A 23581-nucleotide genomic window follows, 5' to 3' on the forward strand; every position below is an offset into this window, starting at 1 on the left:
TGTGGACATTGTCAAATAATTATGGGAACAATTCTGACAATTTGACACCAGCTGCTAACAAAATAGAACAAAAACGATAAAACCCACGCTCACTACCTTCACAGGGTAAAACGTCTGAGTGATTTCCAGACAATAATCTCAATCTCTCATAAGATGGATAGAAACTGCTTGAGTATTGCTCTTGTAGTTTATGTGCTTACCTGAACTCCACTATTAGACTCTAGTCTGTAACTCCAATTTATGCTTTATCTCCTATCATGTGTTTTTGAAAGTGCTCAAAATGGCAGCCAAGCTTTTCCAAGTGCAGGGCAGGATCCTATAGAGGAGTTTCCTACTATGGTGGGAGGGCCTTTGGCTGCACTCGAAGCCACGAGTCCCAGTCCCCCAAGTAACAAAAGCTAGATTCGTATGGTGTGCAGAAACTGGTTTTAATTTCTTTGAACACTTTTAACAATATTAATATTTTTAACGAGCTTAAAATCAGTTACTGCTTTCAGCGGAAACCCAGTGTTTGTCAGTTCGGGAGTGATAGAGCATTGTTTGCTGTTAAAGTAAAATAAGCCTTTCCAGCAGAGCATGAAAAGTCCTACAAGTTTTTACATTTTATGGGGAAGGGAAGCGAAAGGTTCTCTATCACCACTCTTTTCCAACCACCCACATGTCACCCAGTTCCTCCTACTGACTGTCACTGCTCCCATCCGAACATCTACACCTTTCCGTGTTTATCGCTTAAGAGAAGAGTAAAGAGATCAGATAGAGGTATTCAAGATTATGAGGGGTTTTAATGAAGTATGGAGGGGAGAACTATTTTCATTGATGAGTTGGTATTAGAGGGCATAAATTTAGATTGACATATATGAGGAATTGGGATTAAAAAGATAGAGCTGCCATGCATAACAAGAGCAGAGCAGGCTTAATGGGTAGGATGGCCTACTCCTGTTACTATTTTATTTTGTTACAGCTGCACTCCCACAAGAAATTGTCATGTACCTTCCTTTCTAGGTATAAAGGGATCTTCTACTCTTCTTCAGTTTTTACAACTAATTTTTTTTATTTACTATTCCAAGCAATGCACAAGTTCTTATCAGAGGGGAACAAAACCATTTCATCCCAGTCAGCCTGTCCGAGGGACTACGAATGCTGCTTAATAATGGATTTTCTCCATTTCCTTTACTTCTCTGGGTCTCATTATTATTCTTGCTTTCTAACATTTCTCCAAAACACACAGAGCAGGTTATGGTTATCCTCGGCTATTCTATATAATCTGCTTCATAATCTGCTCAATGTATCCTCTCACTTGTAACAACCCAGATCAGAAGTTTGAAGTGCAGGGACAAGTCTGCATCCCAAACTCTGGTCCTGTGTGTTGAAGCATCATTGCATCTCTGATAACATTCTATCAGAAGTGTAGAAGATCTGTGTAGCATAAAACTCTAACCAGAGGGATGTTAAGGGATTTGAATGACATAATGAGCTATGGAGACAAAGCTTAGGAGAGATTATGTGGTCATGTGGTAGTCCTGGATTGTGATACATCACCTGTAGCTCCCTTTAGCACAACTTCATTGTGGTTGGGTTATTATGGTATTGGGGAATGGTTTGAGTTCAGCATCAATTCTCACCAGTGTCAAACTCAAATTTCTTGAAGACTGAAATGTATTGCAGCATCAGTGAGGAGAAAGTTGCTTTTTTCTGGTGAATTGCTGCCAATCTATGCCAGTTAAAGTGGGCAACTGACTGAACTTTGTGAATTGTGGCATAAAGTGTAAATGAAGGTGTAGGGGTTTAAAGCAGGATTGCGAGTAGGTCCTGATGACTGAACTCGATCACAGGATTGATGCCTCCAAGTGATCCACAGTGGCCAACCTACATCAGGCGAACCTTCTGCTTTTTATGTGAAAACTCCTTCTCTTAGCTCCTACAGCTCCTGAACGCCCTCTCCTGGACGACAGCCTGACCAACATTCAGTGGCTGGGTAAGATGAGCACGGATAGCCTGGGGGCTTGCAGCGTGAAGGGTGAAGCTGAGAAAGAAAACCAAGAGCCTTCATCAGAAGGTGCCACTGTAAGTGCTGTTCTTCCCAGCTCCATGTTAAATTCTGAGGTATTTCAAAAGCAGTGTCATCTTCGAAATAATTATCCCTTTGATAACTTTAGTGAAGTTTAAGTGTAGGACATTTAGCACCATTGGCATACTTTATTGATGTGGGAATTGATTGTACCTGCCCTTGGCATACAGGGAATGTCCATGAATAAGAACTGACAGAGACAAGGCAGGGCTTCTTTGCTCCAGCCAGCCATGTTTTCCAGAAGTGAAGCTATGTTACGGCAGTGACAATGAATGTTCTGCTGTCATTTAGGGTCTGACGCTGAAATCATGGTACAATATCCACACAGTAATGACTGGGTACGTTGCTACACTGTGCGTATGCACACACTGTTGCTGCATGTTGCATTGAGCGCTTCACATTCCTGGTGATAATCTTGCTTTGTCCCTGTATTGCACATTACCATTGAATATTCCACATTGTCTTCAGTCAAAGTTTTAATTGCAAGTTGTTTTTTCTACAGTGCTGGTTAAATCTTCTGATTTATAAATTCTTTCATTTTTTTCTATCATCACTTGACAAAGAGCTCCAGCATCAACATGATAGCCTCATTTCACAAACATTAACTTCACAATTAATTTGGGTCACATAAAACACATGAAAAAAATCTACTAGACTATACTCCACATTGGATGTTTAGAAAGCTAAGAGGTATGTGTACGTGGCAGGTTGGAGAATTTCATTGTGAGGTCTTGGTGTTAAATGTCACACTTTCACCTGCCTTTGGGAAGAGTGCAGGAATGTTTGGGGTGAATTGCACTGGGTTGTAAGAAAGCATTTAAAGGTGGAAAGAGAAAATAAGAGATGGAGGAATTTAGGGAGGGAATTCCAAAAAAGTGGGTTGTGGTGATTTGATGCTCGTACCACCAATGGTGGGGCAAAGGGATCGGGGTGGGGAATGCACAGAAGGCTACAATCAGAAGACCAAAGGGTGTAAGAGGGGATATAAGACTGGAAAGATTACAGAGGTAGCATGGGGCAAAGCTGTGCAGGGATTTGAGAATGCAAAGAAGGGTTTAAATTCAAGGCACTGGGGGAGCAAAGAGCCAGTGTAGATTGGTGAAGACAGGGCTGATGGACAAGTGGGACGGTGCAGGACGAGCTATGGCCGGCAGAGTTTTAAACTATTTATGGAGAGAGCAGAATGGGCGGCGTTGGAGAAATTCAGGCTGGAGGTGTCGAGCGTGGATAAGTTGGTGGCAGTGGGGTGGAGGCAGGCAATGTTGCAGGGGTGGGAATGAGCAGTCCTGGTGATGGACAGGATATGGGGTTTGAAACTCAACTCTAGATCCAACAGAATAGCAAGGTTTTGCATGGCCTGGTTCAGCCTGAGTGAGTGGCTGGAGAAGGGACTTAGTGGCAAGGGAGCAGAGTATATGGCTTTTGGCCAAAAAAGATGGCTTGGGTCTTCATGTTCAACTGGAAGAGCTTTTCACTCTTCCACAATTTAATGTCAGTCAGGGGGTCTGACAGTGTGCCCAGTCAGGGGGTCTGACAGTGTGCCCAGTCAGGGGGTCTGACAGTGTGCCCAGTCAGGGGGTCTGACAGTGTGCCCATTCAGGCTAAGGAAAGTGATACTGATGCAGAGCTGGGTGCAGTCAGCATATACATGGAAGCTAATCTTGTGCCTACAAATGATGTCACAGGAGCAGCATGTGCCAAGAAATGAGAAAGGATGAAGATTAGATCATTGGGGAACTTGGGAGGTGGGTATTTAAGGACAGGAAGATAAGCCTTCACTGGAAATATGCTGGCTGTGTTAGGACAGTGTAGGAATGGATACACACAAGCGCTGTCCCATTGAGTTGCACAATGGAAAAGAAAGGTATGATCGACCATGTTAAGGATGACTGGGGGAGCAGTGTGCTGTGGTCACAGTCGCAGAGGATGTTATTTGTGACCTTGGCTAGGATGGTCTTGGTGCTTGGAGAGGGACAGTGTCTGAGCAAAGGGAGCCAATAACAATCTGGGCAAACGTGGGGGCCAGGAAAAGTAATTGAGTATTCAGGAGGTGTGTGGGAAGAGGATCGAGGGAGGAGGAGGTAAATCTCATGGAAGAGATGAGCTTGGAAGGGGAGAAATGGGAGAGAAACTACAGAGTGACAGGGGATCAGAGTAGAATAAATGAGGAATGGTCAGGAATGAGGGTGGGTGATACCAGAGGCAGCTGCACTGATCGACTCAATCTTAAAAACTAAGAAATCTCAGTTCTTTGTACTTGGTATTGGATGTGATGGTGAAGATGGCAGGGAAAAAAGGCAGTTAGTCATGAAGGGAGCCATGAGTTGCCTTGCCTTCCAGCATAATCTTGGAGCAATATGAGGATTTGGCAGAAGAAAGTGAGTCACATCAGAACTTAACCCAATCGTACCAGATCTAGCAGTGAATGACTAAATCAGATGTGTGCGAGCTGAGATGGAGGCCTTTGGACTTGAGAGGGAGGAATGGCAGATGGTGAATGATTTGGTGGAAACAGGGATGTTGAAAGAAGAGACGAGGAAGCAGTCGATCATGTTTTATGACCATTGCACTTGGCTTTGTCTTGATTTCTTACTGTTTCACTCAGAATGGCTTATACGGAAAATTGAACTTGTATAGTAAAGGCTTGGTTGAGGTTTAGGCACATTTTGGTAATGTAGAGTTAGCTTTGCCCTAAATGTAACTAACTTACACTGTATCCAGGATTAAGTGCTTGGGGCAGTGTAAAGGGAGCCATACCTGGCCTAAGAGTGACCTGACCTGCATTAGAATTCAGCAGTGTAGGGGACCCTGTGTGTGAGTCTGATATGTCACCCAGAATATATACTTGAATGGAAGGCTGTGATTACATTTCCTATGATGGTTTATCTCCTTATTGCAGGCAGAGTCTGTTCACGAGCGGCCTCCATACTCCTACATGGCTATGATTCAGTTTGCTATAAACAGCACCCAAAGCAAAAGAATGACACTGAAAGAAATCTACACCTGGATTGAGGATCATTTCCCCTATTTCAAACATGTGGCCAAACCAGGTTGGAAGGTAAGATGGAAGTATCTAGATGGATAATAATGTGCAATTTGGAGCTGAGCTTTGGATCACTGACACACATCGCAAAGGGGTGGGGGGGTCGGGGGTGCAAGTTCAGTAGCCACTGATTTGAGTTGTGTCAGGCAGAGGCTGCAGCACTTCTTGTGGGGAGGTTGAGAAAAAGGTTGATGGAATGTCCCGCCGTGGCTGATCCTTTCCCTCCCAAGCAGTTGGCGGAGAGCTGAGTCCAGGTGGAGTTGCAGCCATGAAAACAATTACATAAAATTACTTTTAATAAGCAGTAAGGCATGTTGAGTTTAGCCCACAGATTTATCCAAAAATAAATTGTGAGGTGGGGATGTGTTCATCATGATAGTGAAAGTACATGGTCTGCCTCCTGTGCTAAACCCTGATTAAACACAGGCCTTTGAGTTCATTGTCACTAGTACATTATTGAAAGATGTGTTTTTCTGACTGATACATTTGTGGAGTTCAAATACGTAACATTCTCAGCTGAGTGACTGGTTAGATGCCCCATTCCCATAGCTTGACCTGGAATACAGTATACTGCTCAGAGGTGATCTGCCCATGGTGAAGGGCATTTGCCTGGTCTCTGCTTAGTGCTTCTCTTCGTAGGATCTACTAGCATTAGGAAACTAGTGTTTGGGGAATCTTGGGTGTTAAGCTGCATCATCTTCCACTCTAATATATTGCTAACAATACACTAAATACACCTAGTGAAAACACTGATTAGGATTCCTCAATGCTCTGGGGTGCTATGATGTTATTGGAGGTGGGAGACAGGCTTATTGGCTCCTTCGGCACTGGAGAGCCAAACGTTTCCAGTTAAAAGTATTAGCTTGATGTGCCATAAGGTCTAAAATTTAAAACAAAATTAAAAATACAGGATGTTCTCAACTTAAGTTCCCAGCCATGTAGGCCTCTGGGGGAGCTCTATCACTTGGTTAAAATGTAAAAAAATACTGTCAGCTATTGTCATTTATTATCTATTTTTGCCTAAAGCTGACTCCAAAAAGACCCACACACAGACCACAGGGCCATATCGTTCCTAAGCAATTATGTTGCAACTAGTGCTGGAGCAAAAATAGAGTTGGTTGATCTTTTTTTCTCACAGAAGTGTTTTTTCTGGTGTGCTTATGTTGGGAAAAGTATACATGCTATTTCAAGAGGAGATTTTGCCTTCCATTTGGCAGATCTGAAGAAAATGTAAGAGGATTTCATGTAAACTATGGAAATTTCCAAAGAGCCGCTTTCATCAGTTTGCAGTTAGTGCAATCCTGATGAGTCACTGCTTGACATTGATGCTTTGTTAACTTGCGATACTGATTGTCATGATGACTAACTCCTTCCAACCTCTCTTAGAACTCTATTCGCCACAACCTGTCTCTGCATGATATGTTCATACGTCAGACATCTCACAATGGCAAGATATCGCACTGGACCATCCGTGCTGAAGCCAACCGCTTCCTGACGTTGGATCAGGTTGTTAAGGTGCGTTTTCTGTGTGTTTTTTTTTAAACTATTTTTTTGTGCAGATTTATGGTTCTTAGTCGCGAGCTGGATAAATATCTGGTTAATCACAGGATTGAGAATTATAAGGATGAGTATAGACAGGCACTTTCAATTACTATATGGAACAAAGTTGTGCCTATACTGCTGGGGTCAAGGAAACAACTTGGATTTCATTATGATACATTGTAATGTCAGATTGACACCTGGCGTTTTTCTCAATTACCTTGGAGAGTAAAGAGGAGCTTTACAGTTTCTTCCTTTGAAGTCTTACCTGTGATTAAGATTAAATACATTTTAAAAATCCAGACTAGGACAAATTGTATGGTACCTATTGAAATTGGCCGTTTCTAATTATGTACGTTTTATGTTAATGTGGCCTGTAATGCTGATTATTCAGTACAATTGATGAACCAGGTTACTCCATGTTTCTGTTATATCAGCTGTTACTCCATATTTCTGGTATTTAAATGTTCCAGATTTGCTATCAGTGCAGCTTTGTGTGAATATTTTGTGATAGAAGCAGGTTGACATATTTGCCTACAAAATAACAGTGACTACACTTCAACGGAAATTCATTGGCTGTGAGGCAATAAGGATGCCCTGAGGACTTGAAAGGTCCTATATATATGCCAGTTCCTTTTGATGCTCATTATAGGAAACAAAAGGGAAGGGCTAGTTGAGTGACATTCTGCATTGAACTCAGTAAAATACCCAGTTGCTGGCATGCACTCCATTGCATGTATGATGTCAGCTTTTTCCTTACTTGTACATGTATTTTAACATTCAACACTTCTCGTTCTTGGTCGATGTTTCGTGCAGTCACCGGATTACAGCCCAACTGAACAGACTCACTGGATCCGAGCAGCGCCTTTGCTGGTCTGTCAACAAGTAAGACCCATGTGCTCTTGGTATCATGTCACCTCTTTGTACTGATTTTTATTTTAACCGACTGCTTTGGGTGGGCCTTGGAAGGGGAGGCACTACTTTTGGTGATATTTGTACTGAGATACTATAACTTCAGCTGTTACTACTATTTGATGGCAGAATTCAGTACTTAAAACAAGTATCCATGAATATATTTACTTGTAAATATTGGACTCTATGTTCTGTTGCTGCTATGAGCTACGCTTACTCATCTTTACAGGTAGATAATATCTTCATAACCAAGGTTGTTTTGATTGTGTCTTCCGAATCTGGCTTCTTTGGGAAGCCAGAATGGCACATGATTGAATCGATACAGACCAAGAAAGGACAGGGCTGCAAATAAGTGGGAAAGAAGAATTAAGAGAAAAGAAAATGAACAGGGAAGAATGGAGAAGAAAAAGGAACTGAGCAAAAGAGAAGGGAAATGATGGGTTAAAAAAATCCAAGAAAAGCAAATGGGATTCAGGAAATATAATCTCATGAAAAGGAGCCAGAGCAAAGCAAGGAAATGGAGCAGAGAGGAGGCAGGGCAATGTAGCCATGTGTGGACCACAAACACTGAAATAATATTAGGCGGGGGAAATGTTTGGAACATTTCCTTTGGGTATATTTTGTATGTTACAGTAAATGTATTGGCTAGTGGGTGTTTAATGAATTATTGGCCTGTAACTTGAAGAGTTCATGTAGTGTCATAACATTTGAATGAATTGATCAGTGACATCTGAATCCTGGGATTAAGTTACCACCTTGTCCTCACTGCCATCTAATTTTTATATTTTAGAAAAGGTTACCCAAATTATTGTAGATCAGCTGTCTTTGGAGAAATGTGTAGTGATTATGTCATGGTCACTAATCTTTCAATGTGGGTATTGTGAAGCATTGCATGTAAAGTGGCATCCACGCTGAAAGCTGCAATCAGCAAGAGAAAGGCTCAGAACTTGGGAAACCAATATATAGTTATATAAGCAGTGATCTATTGGAAGTATTCATCATTGGAAAACACAGTATGTGAGGGCCTACCACATTTGCAGTTGGGAGCCATCACTGGCCTTTATACTTCAGTCAGAGCCAATTACATTTTTATTTGGAGTTTAGAATGCCCATGATGAAACCCGACCTTGAGACAATAGCACATTAGATCCTGTACAGCAGTGCTATCTGGGGATTGGAAAAAGAAGCTACATATTTGGACATTACACAATTGAACCTTCGAGAGTCTTACTGAACCCATGCCTGCTCTCCCAGACCTTAAAGATGATCTCTAGGAGGAATAGACAAATTTATGCTTTAACTAGATGAAGACATGTTGAAGACTGATACGACATGTTGGCAGCATTCTCTGTGTATAACTAATGGAACGTACTGAATTTCTGCTCCGATGGTTTTGTGCACAAACGGTTTACTCCCTGACTTTCCCTAATCAGTAATGCCAAAGAAAAAAAATGTAGTTTAGAGCAGCAAAGCAACAGGAAGAGAACAGCTGTTCATAAAATCTAGGAATTATAGGGCATTCGATGTAACAGTTTTGCTGTCAGTTTGGCATCTGTAACTCCCTTCCAGGTATCCATTATTCTAAACAATCCAAAATCCTGAATTAAATTCCACCCTGTACCTCCATTATTCTACGTATGTTTTCAACATTGAAAATGGTCAGCATTGCTGTTGTTGCTGCATATTAGAGTTGTTGGTTTCTGTCTGAGTTTAATTATGGGGTGGTCGGGAATTTGAAATGTAACTGAATCTTGAGTTGGAGTTGTATGTGTTTGTGGAGGGGGGGTGTTATTAAAGCGTGCAGAGTTTAATTTTTTTTATTTAATTTTTTTCAATTTTAGCAACAAAAGCGAACCGGCAGTACTGAGCTGCCAAAGAACAATGTAGCTGTCAGCACAGGTGCGTGAAAATGTAGCAGTTCAGTTAAAGGTGAACTTAACTTTGAAGTGCTTCAGTATTTGTGTGTTTTTAAGAGCTTGAAATCTAGGAAGTACACACAAATGCTGGAAAGGAAGGACAGTCAAACATTTGCCTCGAGCCATGTTTAATAATGCCAATGAGAGAGACCAGGGAGTTGGGGAGTGACACAGGGGAGCTAGAGGAAAAAGGCCTTTTCTTTAAAGATTATTTTTTGTACCTGTCCATGACATTTTAATGATCTATGTAGATGGACCCCTAAGTATCTTTGAACCTCCACTATTTTGAGCTTTTCACCATTTAGAAAGTACACTGGTCTATCTTTTTTAGGTCCAAAGTGGATGACCTCACACTTGCCTACATTGAAATCCATTTGCCACAGTTTTGCCCATTCACTTAATCTATTAATATCTCTATAATTTTATGCTCCCATCTATACTGCTTACAATGCTGCCTATCTTTGTGTCATTGGTAAACTTGGATATGTGGCTCTCTATCCTGTCATCTAAGTCATTAATAAATACAATGAATAGTTGAGGCCCCAACACAGATCCCTGTGGGACACCACTAGTCACATCCTGCTAATTTGAGTATCTGCCCATTATCCCTACTCTTGGTCTCCTGTCACTCAGCCAATTTCCTATCCAGGTCAATAATTTTCCCTCAATTCCATGAGCTTCAACTTTAGCTAACAGTCTCTTATGAGGGACTTTATCGAATGCCTTCTGGAAATCCATATAAACAACATCCCTAGACATTCTCCTGTCCACTACTTTAGTCATCTCTTCAAAAAATTCAATCTAGTTCATCAAGCATGACCTTCCCTTTCCAAATCTATGCTGGCTCTCTCTGATCAGCTGAAAATTTTCATGGTGTTCAGTCATTCTATCCTTAATTATAGACTCTAGTAATTTCCCAACAACTGATGTTAGGCTAACTGGTCTATAATTCCTACCTACCTTCCTGTTCTGTGCCAATATTTTTCTGCATCAGACTATTGATAGTATTGTAATGCACACTGGAGCAGCAGTACATTGAGAAACTCGCCCCCCACCCTCCTAAATCCCAAACAAAACCAATTATTCTGCATACATATATATCATCTGAACCGTCGTTTAGATTCCAACCTGTAACTCACTCCTAGGTTTCCAATCTCTATATATAAACCATCTGAATACCTTAGTAAAAATTCCACCCTGAAACTCGCTCCTGAGCATCCATTATTATTCTATATGTGAACTATATATCTCATTTGAGATTCCAATCTGTAACTTACTCCTGGGAACATGTTGCTGTATATTCACTGACTCTCTGTTATTTCACCCCATGCCTCAAAGTAGCATACCAGCCCAGAGTTGGACAGACAACCTGTACATGTTAAAAGGTTAATCAGTCCATGAGATGGTGCATCTTCCTCGATATTTCAATTTAAAAAAAAACATTTTAGGGAAGTGCTTTCAAAGCCAAAGTTGTAATTGGGAACTCATTGTGTAGGGATTCTTGGGTATAAACCATGTGCAATCTCCAGTTTTTGGGTCCATTCCAAACAGTCAAAGTGGGGAACTCTGACATTAAATTGAATTAAAATGAAAAGCCTGTAACCCACTTAAAGGGAGTCTCAACAACAGGGCCATTTTTAATAATTAAAGGGGGTGTATTAATCTGAATTGCCCCTTCATTCCAAACATTCATATGAAAAATATCAGTACACTCTCTAGTGTTTCTTTCATCCTTTGTTAACCTCCTCGGTGCTTTAAATATGCTGGCTAGAAGCAGTCTGGGAGCCACCCATAACCTCCGTTGTGACACCCTACATGAATAGGTGAGCATTGCCTGCAGAGGCTGTTGGTCACTGCAAGCAACGTCTGTCCAGTTTGTTAGAATCCAATAGCTATACCCTGGAGTGGTGGGATGTGGGTTTACATCTCCCATTCCCTGCACACACATTATCCATCTCAACCATGGAGTTGAGGATGTGTACGGCGGAGGCACTTCCTGGAAGGGGAGAAAGTAGCAAAGCAGGGCCCAGCAGCAAGAAAGAGGTGAATTAGCATCAAGGCCGATGGAGTCATTAATTGAGACGGGCAAGTGCTTTACTATATCGTTTCAATTGAGTGTATTCAGTTCCTCACACTGTCCAGCTCAGTTACTGCTCCCAGCCTTTTTCTCTGATGATGGAGTTGAATTAGTTTCAAGTTCCAGAAGACATAAAAAGGATATTAATCTTTATCAAATGTTAAAGGAGGGGAGGTGGTGAGTCACACTTTAGGGTGATAGGCCTGCTGGATAAACTGTCCTCATGGCTTTTCTTTGCACAGAAGTGAATCTGAGAAAGATGAAGCCCCTGCTGCCTCGGACTGACTCCTACCTGGTGCCCATTCAGCTGCCAGTCACCTCTTCCCTCATCCTACAGCCATCGTCTCACATCACCCTCCCAACCATCCAGGGACATCCTTCCTCCGCCACAAGCAGTGAGCTGGCCAGGAAACGCAAGCGTGTTCGGATTGCTCCAAAGGTAAGTTTTTCTTTCCTTTTATGTGGTTCATACCCCTGGGATATTCCTAAATAATCATCTGGTTGGTTATAGATTGTTGGCATTACCAATTTGCTCATGTGATAACTTTCTAATACAGTTTGCTGTTTTGCAGCAACATAAAGAAAGCCTGGCATCAGTGCTGTTTGTTATGTTATAGTAGCCTGCATCCAGGGCGAATACTATGATGCCTGCCAATAGGAAAATTAAAACTTTCCAAAAATGAGATATCATTCCGTAGCCACCCCAGAAATTTCCTCCTGTATAACCGCAGTGTTTAATAAGAACATAAGAAATAGGAGCAAGAGTAGGCCAATCGGCCCCTCGAGCCTGCTCCGCCATTCAATAAGATCATGGCTGATATGATCCTAACCTCAAATCTAAATTCATGTATAATTTTCTGCCCGCTCCCCGTAACCCCTAATTCCCTTTACTTCTAGGAAACTGTCTATTTCTGTTGTAAATTTATTTAATGATGTAGCTTCCACAGCTTCCTGGGGCAGCAAATTCCACAGACCTACTACCCTCTGAGTGAAGAAGTTTCTCCTCATCTCAGTTTTGAAAGAGCAGCCCCTTATTCTAAGATTATGCCCCCTCGTTCTAGTTTCGCCCATCCTTGGGAACATCCTTACCGCATCCACCCGATCAAGCCCCTTCACAATCTTATATGTTTCAATAAGATCGCCTCTCATTCTTCTGAACTCCAATGAGTAGAGTCCCAATCTACTCAACCTCTCCTCATATGTCCGCCGCCTCATCCCCGGGATTAACCGAGTGAACCTTCTTTGTACTGCCTCGAGAGCAAGTATGTCTTTTCTTAAGTATGGACACCAAAACTGTATGCAGTATTCCAGGTGCGGTCTCACCAATACTTTATATAACTGCAGCAATACCTCCCTGTTTTTATATTCTATCCCCCTAGCAATAAAAGCCAACATTCCGTTGGCCTTCTTGATCACCTGCTGCACCTGCAAACTAACTTTTTGATTTTCTTGCACTAGGACCCCCAGATCCCTTTGTACTGCAGTACTTTCCAGTTTCTCACCATTAAGATAATAACTTGCTCTCCGATTTTTCCTGCCAAAGTGCATAACCTCACATTTTCCAATATTGTATTGCATCTGCCAAATCTCCGCCCACTCACCCAGCCTGTCTATATCCCCTTGTAGGTATTTTATGTCCTCCTCACTCTCTACTTTCCCTCCCATCTTTGTATCATCTGCAAACTTTGATATGTTACACTCGGTCCCCTCCTCCAAATCGTTAATATAGATTGTAAAGAGTTGGGGACCCAGCACCGACCCCTGCGGAACACCACTGGCTACTGGTTGCCAGTCCGAGAATGTACCATTTATCCCAACTCTCTGCTTCCTGTTAGATAACCAATCCTCCACCCATGCCAGAATATTACCCCCAATCCAGTGATTCTTTATCTTGAGCAATAATCTTTTATGTGGCACCTTGTCGAATGCCTTCTGGAAGTCTAAATACACTACGTCCACTGGTTCCCCTTTATCCACCCTGTACGTTATGTCCTCAAAGAACTCAAGCAAATTTGTCAGACATGACTTCCCCTTCATAAAGCCATGCTGACTTTGTCCTATTAAATTATGTTTACCCAAATGTTCCGCTACTGTCGCCTTAATAATAGACTCCAAAATTTTACCCACCACAGATGTTAGGCTAACTGGTCTATAATTTCCAGCCTTCTGCCTACTACCCTTTTTAAATAAGGGTGTTACATTAGCAGTTTTCCAATCTGCCGGGACCTTTGCCGAGTCCAGAGAATTTTGGAAAATTATTACCAAAGCATCCACAATCCCTACCGCCACTTCCCTCAAGACCCTCAGATGTAAGCCATCAGGTCCAGGGGATTTATCCGCCTTGAGTCCCATTAATTTACTGAGTACCAATTCCTTAGTGATTTTAATCGTATTTAGCTCCTCCCCCCCCCCCCCCCCTAGAGCCCCCTGTTTGTCCAGTGTTGGGATATTCTTAGTGTCCTCTACCATAAAGACTGAAACAAAATATTTGTTCAGCATTTTTGCCATCTCCATGTTTCCCACCATTAATTTCCCGGTCTCATCCTCTAAAGGACCTACGTTTGCCTTAGCCACCCTTTTTCTTTTTATATAACTATAGAAACTCTTGCTATCTGTTTTTATATTTTTTGCTAATTTATTTTCATAATCTATCTTCCCTTTCTTAATCAATCCTTTCGTTACTTTTTGCTGTCTTTTGAAGACTTCCCAATCTTCTATCCTCCCACTAAGTTTGGCTACCTTATATGTCCTTGTTTTTAGTCGGATACTATCCTTAATTTCTTTACTTAGCCACGGATGGCTGTCATTTCTTTTACACCCTTTTTTCCTCAGTGGAATATATATTTTTTGAAAGTTGTAAAATAACTCCTTAAATGAACATCACTGTTCATGTACCATCTTACCCTTTAAACTATTTTCCCAGTCCACTTTAATCAATTCCGCTCTCATACCATCATAGTCTCCTTTATTCAAGCTCAGTACGCTTGTTTGAGAACCAACCTTCTCACCCTCTAATTGGATATGGAATGTAACCATGTTATGGTCACTCATTCCAAGGGGATCCTTAACTAGGACATTATTAATTAATCCTGGCTCATTACACAGGACCAGGTCCAAGGTTGCTTGTCCCCTTGTAGGTTCAGTTACATACTGCTCAAGAAATCCATCCCTAATACACTCAATAAACTCTTCCTCAAGGCTACCCTGCCCAATTTGATTTGTCCAGTTAATATGATAGTTAAAATCCCCCATAATTATAGCTGTTCCCTTATTACATGCCCCGACTATTTCCTGATTAATACTTCTTCCAGCAGAGTTGCAACTATTAGGAGGCCTATATACTACGCCCACGAGTGTTTTTTGCCCCTTATTATTCCTTATCTCTACCCAAACTGTTTCATTATCCTGATCCTTTGTCCCAATATCTTTTCTCTGTATTACAGTGATTCCTTCCCTTATTAACATCGCCACCCCACCTCCTCTTCCTTCCTGCCTGTCCTTCCTGATTGTTAAATACCCTGGCATATTTAATTCCCAGTCGTTGTCACCCTGCAGCCATGTTTCTGTAATGGCCACAAGATCATACCCATACGTCGTTATTTGTGCCGTTAACTCGTCCATTTTGTTACGAATGCTACGTGCATTCAGATAAAGAACTTTCAAATATGTTTTGTGACACTTAGTTCCTGCTTTTTCCTTTTTTAACACTTTACCTTTTACTCCATACCTTCTGTCCCTTCCTGATACGCTTTCCTCTGTCTCCCTGCTCAGGTTCCCAACCCCCTGCCACAGCTTTGATGCTGGGTTAATCGCCTTACGCCTTCTAGTTTTCATTTTATCTGTCGCGCCTAAAGTACCCTTTCTTTCCGCTGCTCTATGCTTTTCCCTTTCACTTGTTCTTGAACAACTGTTTGTACTATTTGTATTGTAGATTTCCCCTGGATCTTCCCCTCTCTTGCTGCTCTCAACTTTATTCCTATCTCCTAACTCCTTAAATTCACCTTGCAGGACCTCATCCCTTTTTTTACCTATGTCGTTGGTACCAATATGGACCACGACTACTGGCTGTTCACCCTCCCCCTCCAGAATGCCCTGCAGCCGCTCCGTGACATCCTTGACCCTAGCACCAGGGAGGCAACATACCATCCTGCAAGGTGAATTTAAGGAGTTAGGAGATAAATTAAAAAGAAGGACTTCAAAGGTAGTGATCTCAGGATTACTACCGGTGCCACGTGCTAGTGAGTATAGGAACAGGAGAATAGACAGGATGAATGCGTGGCTGCAGGGATGGTGTAGGAGGGAGGGATTTAGATTCCTGGGACATTGGGACCGGTTCTGGGGAAGGTGGGACCTGTACAAGCGTGACGGGTTACACCCGAGCAGGACCGGGACAAATGTCCTCGCGGGGGTGTTTGCTAGTGCTGTTGGGGAAGGTTTAAACTAGAGTGGCAGGGGGATGGGAACCTGAGCGGGGAGTCAGAAGGGAATAAAGTTGAGAGCAGCAAGAGAGGGGAAGACCCAGGGGAAATCTACAATACAAATAATACAGGAGTCACGTTTGCGGCCGCAGAAACGCCTATCTGTTCCCCTTAAAATTGAATCCCCTGTCACTATAGCCCTGCCACTCTTCTTCCTCCCCTCCTGTGCAGCAGAGCCACCTGTGGTGCCCCGAACCTGGCTCTTGCTGCTTTCCCCTGATAAGCCATCTCCCCCAACAGTATCCAAAGCAGAATATCTGTTTGAGAGGGAGATGGCCCCAGGGGACTCCTGCTCTACCTGCCTAGTCCTTTTACTCTGCCTGGCGGTCACCCATTTCCTTTCTGCCTGCGTATTCTTTACCTGCGGTGTGACCACCTCACTGAACGTGCTATCCACGATAGTCTCAGCATCGCGGATGCTCCACAGTGAATCCACCCGCAGCTCCAGTTCCGAAAGACGGTTAGCCAGTAGCTGCAGCTGGACACACTTCCTGCACACATGGTCGCCAGGGACACTGGTAGTGTCCATGACTTCCCACATAGTGCAGGAGGAGCATATCACGGGTGCGAGCTGTGCTGCCATGACTTGCCTTGGACTCTTAGACTCTCTTCCCGCTCTAGATCTCCCCTTTTATACTCTGCTCACTCTCGGACTCTCCTGCCTCACCTGTGATGTCGCACAATAGTTGTCTCTTGTTGCAGGTCTGCTGCTGCTTTTATTCCACAATCTCAGTCTTCTACTCTCAGGTCCACTGCCGCTCTGCGGGAAAAGTTCGGAAAAGCAAGGCAAAGCAGTTTGAAGGATGCCGCACACGTCTGGGCTTAGCTAACATTGATCAATATATTGCTTGAATTGTTGAAGCTTATGATGTTATAGTGTTCATGTTTTGTAGCTCTGCCAGTCTTTGGATGATGCTGTATTATCCTGGTGTGCAGACGTAATGGTGGCCTGTCCATGATCTTCTATGCATGAAAAAACACTCTGTTCAGCTGTGTGCATTGTACTTGGAACAATGCAGCAGCACTGCAACCTTCTCATTGGTGAGACGAAGTCCCTCCTTGTTTTCTCTTTGCCCCTATCCCCCCTCGGAAGTGCCAACCCGATCGGCCATCTAGATGCAGAAGACCGTGTGCAGAGAAATTGAGTGTGCACATGCATCCTAAGTCTGCTCAGTAACACAGCACATTGGTACCTAGGTACTATTCTGAAAGCTCTTGGTTTCAGTTACCACAGAGTGTGAATTGTGTTCTCCTGCTTGGTTACGATGGACTTGTTCTTGCTACTCCTAAATGACAGTTCTTTGTCAAACCCTCAAGCCCAAATAAGGGTGAAGATCCCAGTCAGACCACTGTTTGGATCACAGTATTTAAACATTGAGCTGATTAGAGAGAGCCAACATGGATTTGTAAAGTGTAGGTCATGTCTAACGAATCTAATTGAATTTTTTGAGGAAGTAACTAAAGTAGTAGGAGAATGTTTATAGATGTAGTTTATATGGACTTACAGAAGGCATTCGATAAGGTTCCATGTAAGAGATTGTTCGCTAAAATTAAAGCTCATGGAATTGAAGGCAAATTATTGACCTGGTTAGGAGATTAGTTAGGCGGTAGAAGACAGAGTAGGGATAATGGGTATGTACTTGAATTGGAAGGAAGTGACTAGTGGTGTCCCACAAAGAACTATGCTGGGGCCTCAACTATTCACTATGTTTATTAATGACTTAGATAACACAAAAGAGAGCCATAAATACAAGTTTGCCAATAACACAAAGATTGGTGGTATAGAAAGTATTGTAGACTGGAGCATAAAATTACAAAGAGACAGTGATAAAGTGAGAGAGGAAAAACTGTGGCAGATAGATTTTAACACAGCTAAGTGTGAGGTCATCCATTTTGGACCAAAAAAAGGATCGATCCAGCTTTTCATCGTTTAAAAAATACTCAGAACAGTGGAGATCCCAAGAGATTTAGGGGTCCGTGTACACAGATCATTAAAATATAGTAGTCAGGTACAAAAAATAATCAAAAAGACTATTGGAATGTTAGCCTTTATAACTAAAGGGCTAGAATATAAAGGGGAGGAAGTTTTGCTGCAGCTATACAAAGCCCTGGTTAGACCACATCTGGAGCACTGTACGCTTCTGGGCACCACACCTTTGAAAGGATATATTGACCTTGGAAGGAGTGCAGTGCAGATTCACCAGAATGTTACCGGGGCTCCAAGGGTTAGATTATGAGGAGAGATTACATGAACTAGGCTTGTATTCCCTGGAATATAGAAGGTCGAGGGGTGATTAGAGTGAGGCTTGTAGGATTTTGAAAGGAGTTGATAGGGTAGATTGAGAGAAACTTTTTCTGCTAGTTTGAGAGACAAGTCAAGGGAACATAACTTTAAAATCAGAGCCAGGCCATTCAGGAGAGAAGTTAGCAAACACGTCTTCATGCAAAGGGTGGTAAAAGTATGGAACTCTCTTCCACAAAAAGCAATAGCTCAATTAATAATTTTAAATCTGAGATCGATAGATTTTTGCTAGCCAAGTGTATTACCGCCCCATCAGCCGACTCTCAATCATCAGCAAAGTGATGGAAGGTGTCGTCAACAGTGCTTTCAAGCGACACTTACTCACCAATAACCTGAACACCGATGCTCAATTTGGGTTCGTCCAGAACCATTCGGCTCCAGACCTCATTACAGCCTTGGTCCAAACATGGACAAAAGAGCTGAATTCCAGAAGTGAGTTGAGAGTGATTGCCCTTGACATCAAGGCAGCATTTGACTGAGTGTGGCACCAAGGAGCCGTAGTAAAATTGAAGTCAATGGGAATCGGTGGAAAACTCTCCAGTGGCTGGAGTCATACTTAGCACAAAGATGGTAGTGGTTGTTGGAGGCCAATCATTTCAGCCCCAGGACATTGCGACAGGAGTTCCTCAGGGCAGTGTCCTAGGCCCAACCATCTTCAGCTGCTTCATCAATGACTTTCCTTCCATCATAAGGTCAGAAATGGGGATGTTTGCTGATGATTGCACAGTGTTCAGTTCCATTCGCAACCCCTCAGATAATGAAGCAGTCCGAGCCCGCATGCAGCAAGACCTGGACAACATCCAGGCTTGGGCTGATAAGTGGCAAGTAACATTCGTGCCAGGCAATGACCATCTCCAACAAGAGAGAGTCTAACCACCTCCCTTTGACATTCAACTGCTTTACCATCGCCGAATCCCCCACCATCAACATCCTGGGGGTCACCATTGACCAGAAACTTAACTGGACCAGCCATATAAATACTCTGGCTACAAGAGCAGGTCAGAGGCTGGGTATTCTGCAGCGAGTAACTCACCTCCTGACTCATAGAATCATAGAAGTTTACAACATGGAAACAGACCCTTCGGCCCAACATGTCCATGTCCCAATTGCCTGCACTTGGCCCATATCCCTCTATACCCATCTTACCCATGTAACTGTCCAAATGCTTTTTAAAAGACAAAATTGTACCCGCCTCTACTACTGCCTCTGGCAGCTCGTTCCAGACACTCACCACCCTTTGAGTGAAAAAATTGCCCCTCTGGACCCTTTTGTATCTCTCCCCTCTCACCTTAAATCTATGTCCCCTCGTTATAGACTACCGTACCTTTGGGAAAAGATTTTGACTATCTACCTTATCTATGCCCCTCGTTATTTTATAGACTTCTATAAGATCACCCCTTAACCTCTTACTCTCCAGGGAAAAAAGTCCCAGTCTATCTAACCTCTCCCTATAAGTCAAACCATCAAGTCCCGGTAGCATCCTAGTAAATCTTTTCTGCACTCTTTCTAGTTTAATAATATCCTTTCTATAATAGGGTGACCAAAACTGTACACAGTATTCCAAGTGTGGCCTTACTAATGTCTTGTACAACTTCATCAAGACATCCCAACTCCTGTATTCAATGTTCTGACCAATGAAACCAAGCATGCCGAATGCCTTCTTCACCACCCTATCCACCTGTGACTCCACTTTCAAGGAGCTATGAACCTGTACTCCTAGATCTCTTTGTTCTATAACTCTCCCCAACCCCCTACCATTAACGGAGTAGGTCCTGGCCCGATTCGATCTACCAAAATGCATCACCTCACATTTATCTAAATTAAACTCCATCTGCCATTCATCGGCCCACTGGCCCAATTTATCAAGATCCCGTTGCAATCCTAGATAACCTTCTTCACTGTCCACAATGCCACCAATCTTGGTGTCATCTGCAAACTTACTAACCATGCCTCCTAAATTCTCATCCAAATCATTAATATAAATAACAAATAACAGCAGACCCAGCACCGATCCTTGAGGCACACCGCTGGACACAGGCCTCCAGTTTGAAAAACAACCCTCTACAACCACCCTCTGTCTTCTGTCGTCAAGCCAATTTTGTATCCAATTGGCTACCTCACCTTGGATCCCATGAGATTTAACCTTATGTAACAACCTACCATGCGGTACCTTGTCAAAGGCTTTGCTGAAGTCCATGTAGACCACGTCTACTGCACAGCCCTCATCTATCTTCTTGGTTACCCCTTCAAAAAACTCAATCAAATTCGTGAGACATGATTTTCCTCTCACAAAACCATGCTGACTGTTCCTAATCAGTCCCTGCCTCTCCAAATGCCTGTAGATCCTGTCCCTCAGAATACCCTCTAACAACTTACCCACTACAGATGTCAGGCTCACCGGTCTGTCGTTCCCAGGCTTCTCCCTGCCGCCCTTCTTAAACAAAGGCACAACATTTGCTACCCTCCAATCTTCAGGCACCTCACCTGTAGCTGTCGATGATTCAAATATCTCTGCTAGGGGACCTGCAATTTCCTCCCTAACCTCCCATAACGTCCTGGGATACATTTAATCAGGTCCCGGAGATTTATCTACCTTGATGCGCGTTAAGACTTCCAGCACCTCCCTCTCTGTAATATGTACACTCCTCAAGACATCACTATTTATTTCCCCAAGTTCTCTAACATCCATGCCTTTCTCAACCGTAAATACCGATGTGAAATATTCATTCAGGATCTCATCCATCTCTTGTGGTTCCGCACATAGATGACCTTGTTGATCCTTAAGAGGCCCTACTCTCTCCCTAGTTACTCTTTTGCCCTTTATGTATTTGTAGAAGCTCTTTGGATTCGCCTTTGCCTTATCTGCCAAAGCAATCTCATGTCCCCTTTTTGCCCTCCTGATTTCTCTCTTAACTCTACTCCGGCAATCTCTATACTCTTCAAGGGATCCACTTGATCATGTCATATGCCTCCTTCTTCTTTTTGACTAGGGCCTCAATCTCCCAAGTCATCCAAGGTTCCCTACTTCTACCAGCCTTGCCCTTCACTTTATAAGGAATGTGCTTACCCTGAACCCTGGTTAACACACTTTTGAAAGCCTCCCACTTACCAGATGTCCCTTTGCCTGCCAACAGACTCTCCCAATCAACTTCTGAAAGTTCCTGTCTAATACCATCAAAATTGGCCTTTCCCCAATTTAGAATTTTAACTTTTGGGCCAGACCTATCATTCTCCATAGCTATCTTAAAGACTCCCCAAAGCTTTTCCACCATCTACAAGGCACAAGTCAGGAGTGTGATGGAACTTGCTTGGATGAGTGCAGCTCCAACAACACTCAAGAAGCTCGTCACCATCCAGGACAAAGCAGCCCGCTTGATTAGCACCCCATCCACCACCCTAAACATTCACTCCCTTCACCACCGGCGCACTGTGGCTGCAGTGTGTACCATCCACAGGATGCACTGCAGCAACTCGCCACGGCTTTTTCAACAGCACCTCCCAAACCCGTGACCTCGACCACCTAGAAGGACAAGGGCAGCAGGCACATGGGAACACCACCACCTGCACGTTCCCCTCCAAGTCACACACCATCCCGACTTGGAAATATATTGCCCTTCCTTCATCGTCGCTGGGTCAAAATCCTGGAACTCCCTCCCTAACAGCACTGTGGGAGAACCTTCATCACACGGACTGCAGCGGTTCAAGAAGGCGGCTCACCACCCCCTTCTCAAGGGCAATTAGGGATGGGCAAGAAATGCTGGCCTTGCCAGCAACGCCCACATCCCATGAACGAATACAAAAAAGTAAGGGATACGGAGTCAAGGCAGTTGGATGGAATTAGGATACAGATCAGCCATGATCTCACTGAATGGCAGAAAAGGTTCGAGGAGCTGAATGGCCTACTCCTGTTCCTATTGTGGGTTTCTATTTTGAAGAAGACATATGATCTGTGCGACCTTAACAGTGAGTTGTGCAAAGGTCTTGTGACTTTAAAGGCAATATATAATGTCCCCCTCAAGTGCTAAAGTCCCACCCTCATAACATCATTGTCCTTTCATAAAGCAGAGAAAGATTATTTTAATCCTTTCACTGCAGTACAGCTTTTATGTGGCCGATAAATGTCCAGAAGGTAGATACAGATGAGTGAGGCAATTTGGCCCAGTTTAGAACTTCCATTTAGAAAATCTTCCACCTCCCCCTTGCCCCCATCATCACTTCATCTGCTTCTTGAATGAATCTTCATTGTCCTACCTAGAAGACTATATTCCAAGTGTTGTTCACTGATTGCTTGAAGAAGCTCTTTGTGACATCTCTTCTAAATTGTCCTTTCACCAGTTTTAGCTAATGCCCTTGTTTTACTGTCTGGGCATACCTTAAAGTAGTTCTCTGGATTTACTTTGTACAGTGTTAATATCTTGTATATTTCCATAACGTGCCGCCTTAATCGCCTCCTTTCAAGGCTAAAGAGCTCCAGCTTTTCTGTGTAACTATCATTCATAGAGGCCTTAAAAGGAGGGAAAAGCAAGAAGTGTATTCAAATGAGTGACTGACCGTGGGGTTTGGATTCCTTTCTGATAAAAAGAGGGAAATGGCCGTCTCTGGATCCAGCAGGCAACACATTGCAGGCGAGCTGCTTATTTGTTAACTATAGCTGAATGGTCTAAATATTCTTACAATAGCTTGAATCAGTTGCACTCTGTAAATTGGCCCAAGATTGCTATTGGGTGGCAATGTACATGATTATGCCAGAATGGCAGGATGTAAGGGTTTGCTTGTTCATTTTTTTTTAAATGGAAAAAAATGTTTATTGACAACAAATCTCAACAAAATGGACTCCATGTCAGTCTAAGCAGAAGCTTGGTCAACAGAATTATACAGTAACACATACATAGTTCACAGTTATTGGCCTGAGTTTTTCAGTTCACTGATGTGCCATAAGGGGGAGACAAAGTGAAAGATAGCTGTTTCCTGACACAATGGTGTATGTCTAGACTTTGTGCGATAGTGTAAAATGGGCACTAGCGAGTTGGTAGCCCGTTATATATCTCTCCTGATTTTTATTTCCATGCGGGAGAGATATAAAGCGGGCTGCTGACTCTCTATTACCTGATTCACACTATCGCGCAAAGTCAAGATCCACCCCAACGAGAGGAAGGTGGGAAAACTGGATCAAGAGTTGCCACCGGCAACCCTCATGTTGCTACTACAGGTCAAGGATAGATCAGCATCAAAAGGACATAGCAGAT

General features: G+C 43.0%; 1 protein-coding gene across 1 annotated transcript in view; it reads left to right on the plus strand.

Moving 5' to 3' along the window:
- Window positions 1-23581, plus strand: part of foxm1 (forkhead box M1) — a 31611-nt gene that overhangs the window by 3576 nt on the left and 4454 nt on the right. Inside the window, exons 3-8 of the mRNA XM_068000081.1 lie at window positions 1916-2064; window positions 4968-5126; window positions 6498-6626; window positions 7467-7535; window positions 9404-9461; window positions 11798-11994. Coding sequence (XP_067856182.1) covers window positions 1916-2064; window positions 4968-5126; window positions 6498-6626; window positions 7467-7535; window positions 9404-9461; window positions 11798-11994 — 761 coding nt within the window. The remainder of the gene's footprint in view (window positions 1-1915; window positions 2065-4967; window positions 5127-6497; window positions 6627-7466; window positions 7536-9403; window positions 9462-11797; window positions 11995-23581) is intronic.

This window comes from Heptranchias perlo, chromosome 18 (genome assembly GCF_035084215.1).
Source record: "Heptranchias perlo isolate sHepPer1 chromosome 18, sHepPer1.hap1, whole genome shotgun sequence".
In the NCBI taxonomy this organism is placed as follows: domain Eukaryota; kingdom Metazoa; phylum Chordata; class Chondrichthyes; order Hexanchiformes; family Hexanchidae; genus Heptranchias; species Heptranchias perlo.